This window comes from Tachypleus tridentatus, chromosome 7 (genome assembly GCF_004210375.1).
Source record: "Tachypleus tridentatus isolate NWPU-2018 chromosome 7, ASM421037v1, whole genome shotgun sequence".
Classification (NCBI taxonomy): Eukaryota; Metazoa; Arthropoda; class Merostomata; order Xiphosura; family Limulidae; genus Tachypleus; species Tachypleus tridentatus.
The window spans coordinates 131,589,724-131,607,915 of record NC_134831.1 but is presented as its reverse complement, the minus strand read 5'-3'; the positions used below and the strand labels follow the sequence as shown (position 1 = coordinate 131,607,915).

The 18,192-nt window shown below is 34.9% G+C and overlaps 1 protein-coding gene across 1 annotated transcript; it reads right to left on the bottom strand.

The window, feature by feature from the left end:
* Positions 1 to 15,073: 15,073 nt before the first annotated feature.
* LOC143256617 (uncharacterized) lies at positions 15,074 to 18,084 on the bottom strand. Its single transcript, XM_076514043.1, has one exon. The coding sequence runs from the start codon at positions 18,082 to 18,084 to the stop codon at positions 15,478 to 15,480; it is 2,607 nt and encodes an 868-aa protein (XP_076370158.1). The 3' UTR covers positions 15,074 to 15,477.
* Between the last annotated feature and the right edge of the window lie 108 nt (positions 18,085 to 18,192).

The following is an 18,192-nucleotide window of genomic DNA, read 5'->3' as shown; positions in this document are numbered from 1 at the left end:
TGTAGTTTTATGCTTGGCATTGGCAACAAAAAAAATTACACATCTCTGAATCTTATTGCATTTTACAAACAGAGAAGAATGTATATCGAAATCACGTGCCTACTTCACGTGATTTTACTTGTATTATTTCCACTGAAGATTCATACGCTTCATAAAACTCTAAAATAATTTTAACCTTTAAAGTTAGTCAGTTGATTATGTTAACCGAGACATAGTATAGAATGCCTATGATTTTTTTTTTTCCAGTTTTTGCATCAGGAAAGTCGATATTATTGAAGTATTTCTGTGGCGATCGAACGAGTAATGGTATTAAGAAAGGGTTAACAATGTTAACAAATATGCTATAGTTTAAAAATCAAACGTGTTTACATAGCATTTTTATATCAAGTATGTTTCTTATGGAAATGTTTGCCTTTTGACGATCTCGTTTAAAAGACCAAGAGCAGATAGCCCTCGTGAAGCTTTGCATGAAATTCAAAACAAACCAATCAAAGGACTTAATATTTCCATAACAAAAACAAGACGTGTTTGATATACAAATTATATGTAAATACGTTCATTTTTCTGCAATACAGTACACACATTACATATGCAACTTCTTCGTAGTACTACTAATAGCATCATATTTGATGTAGAAATTAAAGGTGGATATTTTCGAAGACAATATTCCTATGAAACTGAAGAGTTACATCACGTTAGCTTATCAAATACATTACTGTTGAACACTTTCCGATTTACAGAAACAGATATAACTATGAAAGATGCAAAAACGAATGTTCACAAAAAGAGCATTTAGGTGCACCTATATATTTAGTTTCGCGAGTGTCGACATGTGATATTTGCACACTAAGGATATATAATGCAGAGATCCGTGGATACAATGTACTTAGTAGGAACAAGATCCACTGCGCTTACAACCCACACTGGCAGTAAGGAATGAGGAATGCACCGAAAACTTTTTGATTTACCTACAAACTATAAAAAAAATGGAAAATTGTTGCAAGATAATGCCTTTCTATAATTTGGAATAAGGCTTGTCTCACTGTCTCATGCGCACATACAGAGCATTATTATTATTATTAATTATTAATTATTATTTCTACCAGAATGTTCCACTGTCCTTTTCTTTTCCTTAAACATAATAATTTAATGTTTCATTTTCTATTTTATTAATTTACCCTGATGCACCTAGTTAGTTTATGTATAAGTTTTTCGTTTTAATACATAATGTAACATTAGCTGTGCATTGTATTGGAACTGTAAGCTTTTGTTCAGAATTAATTTAGATAATTTTCATCAACTCATGAAGACTACAGTTACTTAGTTTTAAGTTAAACGTAATTAGATTTTCTTGTGATGTCGTTATATAATCTCATTCAGCCAATTATCAGTAAAAAGGACATTTTGTTATTAAGCTCGCTGTGAAGCGGTACAGCAGTTAATGTTAGCTTTATCCAGCTGATAAAATTACGCATTAAATGTAAAGGTTTTATGCCAGAACTAGTAAACTTAACTACAGCTGGTATCGTAGGTTTCCATTCGGTTCTTTATTTTATGTATTCCTTCTGAAAAAAAACATGGAAAAATGACTAGTCTATACAAAGTCACAGCCAGTTAAGAAAGGAACTTCTTAGCCAACGTGAGCTATTAATCTAGCAGTTGTCACGAACAACAGAGGTTATTAATTTATTATCAAGTTTTATTTGGAAAATTTAATTGAAAATTTTAAACTATTAGCTGAGATAACTTAAACAGTTGTTATTCATGATGTTTTAAAAACACGTAGATCCAAGAAGTCTTAATAAAAATGAAATAAAAACCCTAAAACCCGAGCACTTTCAAAAGGTGGAGCTTTCTTCTTCTGGGACAAACTGAAGAAAAGCGCTCGGGTTATAGGGTTTTTATTTCATTTTTAAAAAGTTGTTAGTTCTAAATGAGTTCCTGAATTTAAAAGTTTCAATTTAATGTAACTTCATGTCGATAGGTGGCAAAATAATCGTAGAAGTTCTTCGCACGGATATCTCGAACAATGAACGCGTTTCATTTCTATTTGTTGTTGCGTCTTGTCGGCGCCACTTTCCAATGATTATTCTCAGTCGTTGTGAACAATACACTTAATTAAAAACAGACGTATACTCCGCAGACAGTACATTCAAAATCGAAACCCCACACTTAAAACTCAGATAAACACAATAAGAAATAAAATACGAAACTTAATCAGACAACAGAAACAAGAAAATTGGGACACCTTCTGTTCCGATCTAAATCATAAAACTGATCCTAAACAATTCTGGACACATTTGAAAAGATTTACAAACACAGGAACAACAAACACAGTATATCCACCACTGGAACTGGATGGAGAAACAGCATACACTAACACAGAAAAAGCCGAGATATTTAAAAACACCTAGAAAACACGTTCAAAACACATCATGAACCAGACATGAACAGATACTTTTATAATACAGTCACAAACTTTATTGACCAAAACAGAAGCATTTTACACCTAAATTTCCAGTCAACAATATTACACACCAAGAAAAAAAAAAGACTGGAGCACTCATCAACTGGTAAAACATATCACTGTTACAGAGGTAGTAACTGCTATTAAAACACAAAAAACAAAGCTCCTGGAGAAGATGGTATTCAAGCTATCCTCCTAAAACAAGGCACTCAGAGATTATATGAACACCTAACAGCGTTATTTAATCTCTCACTATCAGCTGGATATATCCCCGTTTCTTGGAAGGAAGCAATAGTATTAATGTTCCAGAAAGAAGGAAAGTCAGCGAATAAACCAAACAACTACCGCCCGATTAGCTTAACCAGTTGTATTGGCAAAGTATTAGAGAGGATAATTAGTAATCGTCTGTCAGTTTACTTAGAAGAAAATTCAAAATTACCAGAAATTCAAAACGGTTTTCGAAAAAACCGCCAAACTACAGACCACCTGATTCGACTTACAGAATCAATTACCGACAGCTTCAACAAAAAAGAATGCACTGTAGCTTGCTTTCTCGACATTGAGAAAGCATTTGACACAGTGTGGCATAACGGCTTAAGACATAGATTGCTTGAAATGGCATTACCCCAGGAAGCTATTCGCTGGCTGTCCAACTTCCTGGATAACAGAATGTGTAAAGTAAATGTAAATGGGGCCCACTCAGGGTCCTTTTCACCCGAAGCAGGAGTCCCGCAGGAGGGGTTGTTAGCCCTATATTATTTATAATGTACGTGAGTAATATGCCTCTGTCGGACCTAAATTTAGGTTATGCATCACAGTTCGCTGACGATGTAGCAGTCTGGAAAAGTGCCCCACTCCGTCAATAGCAGCAACGAACCTACAACCAGTCCTAAATAACATCGAAGAATACTGCCAGAAATACAGAATCAAAATTAATATTCCAAAAACCCAAGTCATAGTATTCAGCAGACTGAATAAGCTGAAAAAAGATCCACCAAAACTCTATATGAATGGATCACTTTTACTGACTGCTACTTCTGCTAAATTTCTAGGTCTAACCTATGACTCAAAATTAACGTGGTTACCACATATTAAAAATGTACTGATACGAATCTGGAAAAGAGCAAACTATGCAAGAAGTCTTTCAGGTAAAATCCAAGGAACATCACCAGACAACATACTTAAAATCTACAAAACGTACATTAGACCAACAATAGAATATGCATCACCTGCCTGGATTAACATAGCACCCACACATGTACAGAAACTTCAACGTATACAAAATTCTGTACTAACTTCAGCATACAAAGTACCACGTAGCACCTCAACCACATTCATGCACAAGTATGCAAACATAGATACAATAGCTGAAAGACTCTTGCATAATTCTCTAAAATATTTCAATAAGAATTGGCACAAAATGACTTAATGTGTGATCTCGACAGATATCACGTACATGATGTAAATGGTACTAAATACCTCTCCCCTTTTAACATATATTTAAGAAATGTAACACAAGCTGGCCACAATGCACTAGACACTTAGTCCTTGTTTCTTTTATTTTTTATAATTATTATTTTCTTTTTTTTAATCATTATTATTATTTTTATTTTCTTCTCTTTTTGAATTATTATTCAAGTATTGAATAATAATAATTATTACTTTCTTTTCTGTGTGAGTGTTTGTGTTACTACAAGTAGTAGTAGCATTCTCTCAATCGAGAAAAGGAGAAAAATACAAAAAAAATATATATATGAAAATACAAAAAAAAAAAAATTAAATGGAAAAAAAAACAAAAAAACTTCTTGTTCGTCCATGCATGGACTGAGCCCTGAAATGGACCTGAGTATGATGTCATACTTTTACTCTGGCCCAAAGCTTTAAAAAAAAAAAAAACCCTAAAGACAGACGCTATAATCGTTCGGGAGGGAGGAAGAGGTCAAATGTACCTGACCCTCCTGGGTATTTAACAACATCAATACCCAAATACCCACACAGTCAAACTTGGAACAAGCCAGTTGCCATATGCAAATATAGCAATAAATATATAACAAAATAATTTTCAGACCAAAATAAACTTCCACAACCTAAGTCACACCTGTATCACAGGTATAGCGCATTACAGTGATTATAGTATGCTTATTTGCTAACTTAACTGTACAAGAGATTTAAATGAAAAACAAACAACATTTAAAGCATGTCATAATATTAATCTCATAAATCAAAAGTAATTTATACACATAACTAACATGAGCGATATCTGGTCTCAATTTGTGTTTGAGTAAATTCTTTTGAAAGTTATTAAGATCTGAATGCAATATAAATTGACAACGATGTTACATTTATCTATGGTGCAGTCTAATACGCTTAATCTAGCCACGAATTTCACCCTTGGATGTTATTTCAAAGCAATTATCTTTTAGTGCACTTAATACAGCCACGTTGACAGCAAAAATAACTAAATAAATAACCATCTGATAATGTTACTGCAGGAACACGTTCTTTAAGTTTATAAATAGTTCTGTAGGCGACAATTGAAGATATAACTTACGAATTATATTCCTTTAACTGGTAACCTTTATATTTTAAAGTTATAATAGCAGAATGTTTAAGAATTTCATATATGTGTGATTTGCCAAAACTTTGTTTATTCAAGTAATGACATACACGTGAAAACCGCTTCTGTTTTGGAAGTTCTGGATATCATGAAACTTCTCATGCAAAACTTCATAAGTGCTCAATATCTTGCTCGTATTATGAAATAAAATCATAACCATATCTTCTTTTAATAACATTTTGATATAAGGTTTTGTCAAGTAAAAGTTGAAGCCAGCAAAGGTTTTTTTATGACTAATATAATGTTTATAAAGTAAATCTTTTGTGATCGGTATAAGGTTTGTAAAGTTAAGATACAAGTCATTAAACGTGTTATGTTTGTTATAAGGTTTGTTTATTGTTTATTTAAAATTTCGCGCAAAGCTACTCGAGGGCTATCTGCGCTAGCCGTCCCTAATTTAGTAGTGTAAGACCAGAGGGAAGGCAGCTAGTCACCACAACCCACCGCCAACTCTTGGGCTATTCTTTTAACAACGAATAGTGGGATTGACCCTAACATTATAACGCCCCAAAGGCTAAAAGGGGCGAGCATTTTTGGTGCGACCGGGATTCGAACCCGGAATCCTCTGATTACGAGTCGCACACCTTAACCTACCTGGCCATGTTGAAACTAAGAGATAATTTTGGAAAAGGAGAGTGTACTAGATCGTTTTGTCATATTTATAATTTTATACCTGTTAAATATGAGAGTAGTTTAATAAGTACACTGTTTTATAGAGCTTACGATATTTGCGGTAATTATTACTGTGTTTCATAAACATATAGAAACTGTTAAAATCTTTTGTTAAAGAATGGTCTTAATGTCCTTATTCAGTGTCTATTGGTTTTAAGTCAGTGTAGCGATTTTTTTTAACATTAAGAATTCATAAACTTCAACGCTCCTATATGGTTTATCAATATGTTTTATTAATTTATACTTCGTGAAGGTTTAAGTATCAGTTTTGGTTTACTGAACAAGACGTATGAACCAGCATGTAAGCAGTCAGGATTATGTTATGTTTTAATTTGTCTGTTTTTATAACTATGTGGCCCAGTGGTTAGGGCATTCGACGTGTAATCTGAGGGTTGCAGGTTCGAATCTCCCTCACACCAAAGTGTTGCTCTTTCAGCCATGGGGTGTTAGTATGTGACAATCAATTCAACTATTCGTTGGTAAAAAAGTAGCCCAAGAGTTGATAGCGGGTGGTAAGGACTAGCTTTCTTCCACTGTTAAATTAGAGACATCTAGCGCAGAAAGCCCTTGTGTAGCTTTGCGTGAAAATTCTAAACAAACAAACAAAGCTTTCGCTCTGTAGATCTTTCTAGGGTATAGGTTATCCAAAAGTCCCATTATACATCTCTATAATTTACATATTTACTGGGGCCGGACATCGCAGAATGGTTACTGTGTCGAATATTCTGCATATTCTAGGATTCAGGGATCACATCCTACTACCGCAAAATCGCCCTTTTTACTTTGGGGTTATGGGTATGCATTAAGAGAGAAAGACAGGCAAATCTCCTTGTTCGATCAGACAAGAATAACCCAGGAATTGGTAGTAGATACTGTTAACTAGCTGTTTTCTCTTTAGTCAATCAGTTAAAATTACAGACGGTCTGAACATATAATACTTTATTTATCTGTGTGCAAAAATTCTGAAGCAAACAAATAAAAACAAATAGGCATAAAGACAACTCGGCTTCTATATATTTTTTCTATCTAATCATTCTGTTGCTATCTAATCAGCTTGTATTCAGTTTTTTATTGTTGCTTTCTTATCGGAAAAGAAAGATTTTCTTTTCCCTTAGTCATTCCTATGATTAGCAATGTTTATAACATTAAAACACCAGAGATTCACATCTACTGCTTTCGTTAATGTTTCTCCCTTTACCCAAACAAAAAGGTGTGGCCTAATCTTTTCGATAAGTCAATCAACTATTTTCTGGGCTTATTAAAATATTATTGTACAAAAGTTAGTTAGAGTTTGATAAAGGATACTTCCAGGAAAAAAATATAAAGAAAATATTCTTGTTTATGTTAGAGTTTTACCTGTCAGATTCTAGTTAAAACACGTCTATGGACACTGGAAACCAACAATATTACACTTTAGAAATCATTCTGATAAGTCGATCAACTGTTTTCTGGGTTTATTAATATATTATTGAATAAAGTTTAGTTAGAGTTTGATAAAGGATACTTCCAGGAAAATATATATATATCGTTTTTAAAATTAGTTTCGTCTATCTTTTATATGTACTGTTTAAAGATGTAAATATAAATATAGCTTCTGATGTGGTTGTTTTTCAAAATGTTATTTTAGCGCTAGACAATATAATTAACTTTCTACATTCTGTCCACTGCAGAGAAATGATTTATGAAGTTTTGTGTTGTAAATCTGTATGTGTGTCTGTTTGTGTTTTCTTATAGCAAAGCCACATCGAGCTATTTGCTGAGCCTACCAAATGGAAACGAATCCCTGATTTTAGTGTTGTAAATCCGAGACTTACCGCCGTACTAGCGGGGGTTATAAATCTGTAAGCTTTGCGATCGTCTACAGGGAGAATTTTCTGGTAATGTGTTGATCTGTTAACGTTTCCAGATTTGTCCACAGAACATTTCAAACGAGATTTTGCAGTCACAAACAGTTGTTAAGCACAACGCTTCACAACTGGATATCTATGCTAGGTACACTTCTGGTATCAAATCTCAAATTTTAGTTAATAAACTCCCAAGCTTACCTGTCAGCCACCGGAAGGCTTTCCTAGTCATTTTTTATGTGGTTCATGACATTATGAATTAAGGCCAGCATTTAAGTTGTTACATCTTTGATTAAATCCTATGTTCGATTTCAACTTCTTCGGCTGCAATGATTTGAATGTCAGTAACTTTATAACTTTTTTTATGATTAACAGGAAAGGTGACCCATTACGTCTACTTTAGTCCTCTTTCATTTAAATCAGCTGAATAGTATGTGTTTTTGTACACAGAACGTATAACAAACTCAAAAATTAGGATTCAATTTCAGTAAGCCTTATAACAAAATAAGCTTGTATTAGCTTTCACCACTAAAAGGTATTTTATCTTTCATTTTGTTAAATGAAAATGAGCAGAAATCCAAATGTTCGTATTCGTTCAAATCGTAGATAGTTTCATAGAATATAGTCAACAAGTAGGTAAAAAAAAACAACTGGTCTTTGGTTAAAAAATTTTGCCGTGCATTATCAACTGAACGATCTTGCTGCTGTGCTCGTGGTCATGAGACACTACACATTGTACTGGAGAGTTAAACGTACGTCCTAATGGACAAGGTCTTGCTAGGACATTTTTGAGTTCATTGTATCATTGCTATCACTGCTGACACGATTTCAATTGACAATATCTTATCACCCAGTAATACAGTTCTTTTTCTGTATGATTAATGTTCTTTCTAAACTCGCGCGGTGTTAAGACAGGATTCTTATCAGGATTCGTTTAAAACTGACTGGTGACTCGAAAGTTTATTGGGAAATAAAAATTTGAATGTTTGTTGATCGAATGCAAACGATAAAAGCTGTACTGAGCAAAGATTTCCTATCACTGTTTCAACATCAAACAGAACTTGCTCAAGTCCCTAGTCTTTCCTAAATAACCAACAATCGTTTCTATTACCAAGTGGAAGGAAATAAGTTACTTAATATCTTATCTTTGTATTAGTTGTACGCGTTGTTTACAGCAGTTTTCCTTGTTGTGTTTTTATAGTTGCATAAAGGTTTTATGATTTACAAGTATCAGTACTTTTTATTTTGAATTAGAAGCTCACATTTGTTAAGTATTTGTTTCTTGACAACGTCTGGTATAAATTTAAGTGTTTCCTAAAAAACAGTTAAATGAATCTCATTTTACTTGTTTTTAACGTATCGACGTTAATAGGATCGGATTACCTGATGTTAAGCATAATACTACACAATGGGCTATCTGTGTCATGTCCACTGTGGGGATTATAGCTCCGAATTTTAGCCTTCTTATTTTGTAAAATTACCGCTGATTCACCAGGAGACTGAATTTTGGTGCTTTGCTAAAACGCTGAAAAACACAGATAGTTTTATAGCATACCACAAGTTTAGGAACAATCATAATAAGTCCCTCAGTGGCACAGTGGTATGTCTGAGGACTTACACCACTGACAACCGGGTTTTGATACCTGCGTAGCTTTGTGCTTAATTCTAAACAAACAAACAATCATAACAATGGGTTAAGCATGGCCATTATTATTATTATTTCATAATAGTGGTGTGTTTCCTTAAGACCAAACTAAGTGCGAACTCGTGAGTTTCGAAATTTTGTTGATTGGTGAAATACTGGTTCTTTTCTGCATACAAAAAAAAAATAGAAAATAAATAACTAAATAGCCCATTTCTCACTCAACGTTTCTTATTCATAACTCCTGCCCCCTCCTGTGGTTCATCGGTAAGGTTGAAGGATTGTAACGTCAAAAATCGGGGTTTGATCCCTGCGGTGACAACAAAGCAGGTAACCCATTATGCATTATTGTGCTTTAATGATCATAAAAAAAGTTTCATGAATTTTCAAGGTTACTTATTCGTTCACTGCGAAAGCTAATGTGAAAATCTTGTATACGTACAGAAGAAACTTGGCATGCTAAATGGGTGATGTTTGTCATGGGATTTTACTCGCTTTTAAGACTGAAAATTAATTAGCTTTCAAACAGAATAAATGTATTTTTTACAACAGTTCACCATATCTCCCTTTCTTAATATATCGTTGTAAAGATCTTTTATGTTAACGGCTTTAAAGTAAGGGTTTACTACCTTTACATTTTAAGTTATTTTTCGGTTTCCCCTACCTTGAATCGCCGTCACTAATGGCAAATCTGATTAAAAGTATGTTACTGTTTCAAATTTGTTTCAAATTGTACTGCAGTTTAAAATCAAAATAGTGTTAAACCCGGAATGGCCAAGCGTGTTAAGGCGTGCGACTCGTAATCTGAGGGTCGCGGGTTCGCATCCCCGTCGCGCCAAACATGCTCGCCCTTTCAACCGTGAGGGCGTTGTAATGTTACGGTCAATCCTACTTTTCGTTGGTAAAAGAGTAGCCCAAGAGTTGGCGGTGGGTGGTGATGACTAGCTGCTTTCCCTCTAGTCTTACACTGCTAAATTAGGGACGGCTAGCGCAGATAGCCCTCGAGTAGCTTTGCGCGAAATTCAAAGAACAAAACAAACAAAATAGTGTTTGACGTTTCAGGAAAATTTTGTACTATCTCCCCCCCCCCAAATAAAATATACCACAGATAATAAAAATGAATTCATTGACACGTTTATTATCTCGAACATTTTAACAATAAAATGCAATGTTCTGCTGTTTTAATTGCAGTGTTTTTGTTTAATACAAAAATGATTTTGGTAACTCCATGTCTAAGTACAACGTTTCATTCTTACTTTCTTATAAGCTTTATATCATGTACACAGTACGAGTATCCGCAGTCTCGACGCATTTATTGGGTATAAGAAAGCCCCTTTTTTAGACCCTATATTTCGGTATAACTATTGGGTTTTCAGTCGAATTATATTGAAGCTGATGGATGATTTTCGGAATTATCAAGTGGGAAATAATTAAATTGTGAAACGTCGCTCCAAGTAACTTCTACAATTCAATTCAACTTTGTAACATTTTTCAGGTAATATAATATGTCATAATATAATACGTCATGCGTTTCAAAATAAATTGAGATTTATAATATCTGCATTTCCCCGCTAACTGTGTTTACCCAATTTACACATGCTATCCTGGAGTCGTACTTTGTTTTTTTTACTTAACTTTAACAATGATTAACCAATAGTTTAATCAATAAATTTCGACAAATTAAATCTGTTCATAAAACCTTTTTCTCTGGTTTATTTATTGAATTCTGAATTAATGGCAAATATGTTCTTCCTTTCTGTCAATAATTTGATTATTATGTGAACTGAAGTCAGTGGTGAGAAGACTTTGTTTGTTATCAAGCACAATGAGACAGCTATCTGTGCTGTTTTCACTTAGGGCTCGGTATGGCCAGGTGGTTAAGGCACTCGACTCGTAATCCGAAGATAGCAGGTTCGAATCCCCGTTACACCAAACATGCTCACCCCTTCAGCCGTGAGGGCGTTATAGCTAGTCATCACCACCCACAGCCAACTCTTGATCCACTCTTTTACTAACGAATAGTGGTATTGACTGTAACATATTAACGCCCCCACGGCTGAGAGGGTGAGCACGCCACTGGTGGGTCAACGGTGCGCTAATGGACTTAAAATGCCAAAATAAAGTGTTTATATTCTCACAGAGGACAGGGTGCGGACAGTAAATTTTTTTATATTTGCACTGATAAAGCAATAACAAAACTAAAGTTTTGAGCCTGACGATGTTAGCTTACAATTACGACATTCTGTTGTCGTGATGCTTAAATTCCTTTAAATTATGTGAAATATTTTATTTGTTAATCATCTTTCTGACGCAGTTTTATTGTAGAAAAAATTACTTGTTTTAATTCCTCAGTCAAGTATTTACGTTTTGTATTGTAATAAAAAAACAACGATCTTTCATTATTTAGTTTTTAATTATTTATATACTTATAACAGACTACTATTCTGAAGTTGTTTTAATAATATGGTATTGCCTATTCAAAAACAGGTTGTTTTATGCTATTTGTAGTACTGTGGAATATAATAATGAATCAAAAGATTAGTGTTCGGTTTTATTTGTCGCTGTTTGTTTTGAATTTCGCGCAAAGCTACTCGAGGGCTATCTGCGCTAGTCGTCCCTAATTGCCGTCCATAATTTAGCAGTGTAAGACTAGAGGGAAGACAGCTAGTCATCACCACCCACCGCCAACTCTTGGGCTACTCTTTTACCAACGAAAAGTAGGATTGACCGTAACATTACAACGCCCTCACGGTTGAAAGGGCGAGCATGTTTGGCGCGACGGGGATGCGAACCCGCGACCCTCAGATTACGAGTCGAACGCCTTAACCCACCTGGCCGTGCCGGGCTGTGTCGTGGCTATACTTTTTATTGTTTTTTTACAACTTGCTTTTACTCTCGTATTTGTTACTAACTTCAGTTTATGAATCTCTAATTTCTCAAGTCACGTTGTTTTAACAGTGTAGTTCATACCATTGTAAACATGTTTGTTATTATTGTTTAAACTTTTTTTTTAAATAAAAGATCATTTTTAATGTTCAGTAAGCAATTTACTGAGCTGAATATTTTAATTCAAAAATACAATAGCAACAACTTTTTACAATAGGCAGGTTTTCATTTTAATAACTTCAACTCTTCGACCCTTACAATCGAGTCAGTATCAGGTAACTTGTAATCTAAGAGTCGCGGGTTCGAATCCCCGTCACACCAAACGTTCTCACCCTTTTAGCCGTGTGGGCGTTATTATATCACGGTCAATTCCACTATTCGTTGATGAAGGAGTGGCCCAACAGTTGGCGGTGGGTGGTGATGACTAGCTGCCTTCCCTCTAGTCTTACACTGCTAAATTAGGGACGGCTAGCGCAGATAGCCCTCGAGTAGCTTTGCGCGAAATTTAAAGAACAAAACAAACAAAATAGTGTTTGACGTTTCAGGAAAATTGTGTACTATCTCCCCCCCCCCCAATAAAATATACCACAGATAATAAAAATGAATTCATTGACACGTTTATTATCTCGAACATTTTAACAATAAAATGCAATGTTCTGCTGTTTTAATTGCAGTATTTTTGTTTAATACAAAAATGATTTTGGTAACTCCATGTCTAAGTACAACGTTTCATTCTTACTTTCTTATAAGCTTTATATCATGTACACAGTACGAGTATCCGCAGTCTCGACGCATTTATTGGGTATAAGAAAGCCCCTTTTTTAGACCCTATATTTCGGTATAACTATTGGGTTTTCAGTCGAATTATATTGAAGCTGATGGATGATTTTCGGAATTATCAAGTAGGAAATAATTAAATTGTGAAACGTCGCTCCAAGTAACTTCTACAATTCAATTCAACTTTGTAACATTTTTCAGGTAATATAATATGTCATAATATAATACGTCATGCGTTTCAAAATAAATTGAGATTTATAATATCTGCATTTCCCCGCTAACTGTGTTTACCCAATTTACACATGCTATCGTGGAGTCGTACTTTGTTTTCTTTACTTAACTTTAACAATAATTAACCAATAGTTTAATCAATAAATTTCGACAAATTAAATCTGTTCATAAAACCTTTTTTTCTGGTTTATTTATTGAATTCTGAATTAATGGCAAATATGTTCTTCCTTTCTGTCAATAATTTGATTATTATGTGAACTAAAGTCAGTGGCGAGAAGACTTTGTTTGTTATCAAGCACAATAAGACAGCTATCTGTGCTGTTTTCACTTAAAGCTCGGTATGGCCAGGTGGTTAAGGCACTCGACTCCTAATCCGAAGATAGCAGGTTCGAATCCCCGTTACACCAAACATGCTCACCCCTTCAGCCGTGAGGGCGTTATAGCTAGTCATCACCACCCACAGCCAACTCTTGATCCACTCTTTTACTAACGAATAGTGGTATTGACTGTAACATATTAACGCCCCCACGGCTGAGAGGGTGAGCACGCCACTGGTGGGTCAACGGTGCGCTAATGGACTTAAAATGCCAAGATAAAGTGTTTATATTCTCACAGAGGACAGGGTGCGGACAGTAATTTTTTTTTATATTTGCACTGATAAAGCAATAACAAAACTAAAGTTTTGAGCCTGACGATGTTAGCTTACAATTACGACATTCTGTTGTCGTGATGCTTAAATTCCTTTAAGTTATGTGAAATATTTTATTTGTTAATCATCTTTCTGACGCAGTTTTATTGTAGAAAAAATTACTTGTTTTAATTCCTCAGTCAAGTATTTACGTTTTGTATTGTAATAAAAAACAACGATCTTTCATTATTTAGTTTTTAATTATTTATATACTTATAACAGACTACTATTCTGAAGTTGTTTTAATAATATGGTATTGCCTATTCCAAAACAGGTTGTTTTATGCTATTTGTAGTACTGTGGAATATAATAATGAATCAAAAGATTAGTGTTCGGTTTTATTTGTCGCTGTTTGTTTTGAATTTCGCGCAAAGCTACTCGAGGGCTATCTGCGCTAGCCGTCCCTAATTGCCGTCCCTAATTTAGCAGTGTAAGACTAGAGGGAAGACAGTTAGTCATCACCACCCACCGCCAACTCTTGGGCTACTCTTTTACCAACGAAAAGTAGGATTGACCGTAACATTACAACGCCCTCACGGTTGAAAGGGCGAGCATGTTTGGCGCGACGGGGATGCAAACCCGCGACCCTCAGATTACGAGTCGAACGCCTTAACCCACCTGGCCGTGCCGGGCTGTGTCGTGGCTATACTTTTTATTGTTTTTTACAACTTGCTTTTACTCTCGTATTTGTTACTAACTTCAGTTTATGAATCTCTAATTTCTCAAGTCACGTTGTTTTAACAGTGTAGTTCATACCATTGTAAACATGTTTGTTATTATTGTTTAAACTTTTTTTAAAATAAAAGATCATTTTTAATGTTCAGTAAGCAATTTACTGAGCTGAATATTTTAATTCAAAAATACAATAGCAACAACTTTTTACAATAGGCAGGTTTTCATTTTAATAACTACAACTCTTCGACCCTTACAATCGAGTCAGTATCAGGTAACTTGTAATCTAAGAGTCGCGGGTTCGAATCCCCGTCACACCAAACGTTCTCACCCTTTTAGCCGTGTGGGCGTTATTATATCACGGTCAATTCCACTATTCGTTGATGAAGGAGTGGCCCAACAGTTGGCGGTGGGTGGTGATGATTAGCTGCCTTCCCTCTAGTCTTACACTGCTAAATTAGGGACGGCTAGCGCAGATAGCCCTCGTGCAGCTTTGCGCGAAATTCAAAAAAACAAACAAACAAATATTATCAGGTAAGAATTGCGCTCAAACACTTGTTGCTATGGGTGTAAAAACTGTAATTAAAATCATATTTGGTAAAATTTATTGACATCATGTACATTTTTTCATTAAACTTATTAGAACAAAGGATGCATCAACGCAGTATAAGCTTGCTTATAATTTTTCACCAATTTTTCTGCGTTTATTTACTCTTCCGATTAACATTATAAGTAAACATATCTAATACGGACAACTACAGTATCTAGAACCTTGGAAAACTCTGTAGATATTGTTATAAAGTTACAAAAAAGTATTCCATTTTTACTTCAATTACTATTGATATCTCTTTAGTTACACGATTATAGATCACTTCTCGGCTAAAGATCATAGAGTTAAAAAAAAGGAAGTCTCTGCTATCTCTGTACACGAAACGTTCCGTTAAGAAGACCCATAAATTTCATTGACGTTTATGTACTCCTTCAGTCATCGTAGTTTACGTCTTTAATTTTAGTAGAATGCTCATGTGAGATGGAATTACAATTAACATTTTCTTCAAAGTCACATGTCCTTAAATCAGAGTTAAATAAGTATCCTTGTTTGCAGTGGTGTGAAGTCTTTATGCCGTTTTCACATTTATAAAACACGTGACAAAATCTCGCGTAGTCCGGATAAAAACCGTTAGGTTTGTTTGTACAGTCGAATACAAACTGGTGAGGAATACCGTGCACATGATCTGGTATGTGTTTTTTCTTAATAAGATCGCTGACTGTGCTTTGTTTACCAGGATCTACGCATGAGACATTCTCGGCCAGTTCACAGGCCACTGTTTTTGTGTTGAACAGTTTTCCTGTAGAACAGCTGTAGTGGAATGCTTTACCATTCAAACATTCGTAATACGTTCTGCATCCAGATTTGTAGTTTGGATGGTATCCAGTGACTTTGTTTCGACAAACAAATTTTTCTTCAATTCTTGGAGTGTGACAGACGACGTTGTTAGGAAAGTCACAGGTTTTTGTCTCAGGGTTAAAAAGCATCGCACCTGGGCAGTTGTATGATTCTTTGATATCATGGAAACAAACATGAAATTTTTTACAACCGCTTTCATAATCAGGAAAGAATACAATTTCTTTTCCAGAACAAGCCAACTCCATTTTAGCTATTATTTCTGGTTCTGTCGTAGATTTGTAAGATAGAGGTAATGACATGGAACTAAAGACAATTTCTGAACTTGCTGGTTTTTCGCCGATAACAGACGGGTTTGTTGTAGTCGTAATATTCTGTAAACCAAATTGTATGAACAAAGCATTTGTAGAAACTGTGGAAGAAGACATACTTTCTTGAAGTACAACTTCCTTAGAACTGTTTTTAGAATTCGATATGATTTCTTCCACGCTGGGATCGATTGTATGAAGTAAAGACTTATCACTGTTTTTCTCCTCATTAGTGGTGCCACTCGTGAGGTGTTGTGAAGAATTTCTACTTAATTTATTATTTGGCGCATTTTGCTTATCAAACTTTGTAAAACGACTGCTACCGGATGGATGGACAGTATCTTCACTGGTTTCATTTGCCCGTCTTGTCACCATACTATTTAATTTATTAGTATCGTTTATGTTTCCAAAACGTAATTGACTTCTAAATCTTAACTTCCTAGGTTCTTGATGTTCTGTACGCTCTTTGAGTTCTAGGGAAGAGCTACTTGCAGCAGGCGACAGAGTTCTTCTCATTAATTGGATAAACATTCGTTTTGTCCCGTCATCACGAGTTTTGTTTTTCTCCGAGGTATTACGCTGATGAAAATCATCATACTTGAAATCTTTGTAAAATTTTAGGGTGGTACCAAATATTTTGTCCTTCACATCATGTCCTTCCTTTATGTCTGTATGTTGGACACTGGAACTCAGAACAAATGATTCATTTTCAGCCATGTTTCTTCCCGTGCTTTGTTCAATCTCTCTAAAACGAATGCTACTAGATTGATGGGCAGTACCTTCACTAGTTTCATTCGCACGTCTTGACACCATATTATTTAATTTATTGGCATCTTTTATGTTTCCAAAACGTAATTGACTTCTAAAACTTAACTTCCCAGGTTCAATTGGTTTTTCTTGTTGTTCGGTACGCTCTTTGAGTTTGGGGGAAGAGCTACTTGCAGCAGGTAACAGAGTTCTTCTGATTAATTGTAAAAACATTCTTTTTGTCTCGTCATTGTGAGTTTTGTTTTTCTCCGAGGTATTATGATGGTCAAAATCATCATACTTGAAGCCTTTGTAAAATTTTTGAGTTGTGTCGAGTATTTTGTCTTTTGCATCACCTCCTTCCTTTATGTCTGTATGATGGACTGTGGAACCCAGAGCAAATGGCTCGTTTTCAAATACGCTACTTTCTGCGTTCTGTTTGTCAATATATGGATCAAAATGTTCATAAATTGTGTGATATGAAAAGTCATAGTCCTTTGTGATATTTGTTGTCACTTCACCATTTTGTATTTGACTGTTTACGTTCAGCTTTTTATATTTTTTATTTACTGATTTTTCTTCACTTGAAATTCTCTCAGCATTCTCTTGTTCTATTAACGATACACCTGCTTTCCCATTCTGGTTCTTACCAAAATGTCTCTCCGTATAAAAGATGCGGTGTACACCAAAGTGTTTTTCTCCTTCTGCTGTATCATTAGTTGGATGTTCATAAAGTTCGTAATAAACATCTTCGTCATCAGATTCTTTGGGAACAGTTCTTACTTCAGTCTCTACAAACTGGTTCTTTCTTTCTTCATTTGATTCTTCATTTTGGGCATTAATATTTTGCTTCCTTAACAACCTGTGTCTTTGTAGATGTTTTCTGTACAATGGGCGTGATCCTTCCTTCCGATTCTCACTCACTAAAAGTGTTGTATTTTGTTTTTTTGGCCTAACTTTTCTCACCCTTTTATATATGTTAGCAAAGTTACGAGCTCTGAGGCCTTCTGAAGAGATATTTTTATGGGACTGGTCAATAGCGGAACTGTTATTAAACTTTGTATAACGATTACTACCGGATGGATGGACAGTATCTTCACTGGTTTTATTTGCTCGTCTTGTCACCATATTATTTAATTTATCAGTGTCATTTGTGTTTCCAAAACGTAATTGACTTCTCAAACTTAACTTCCCGGGTTCAATTGGTTTTTCTTGATATTCTGTACGCTCCTTGAG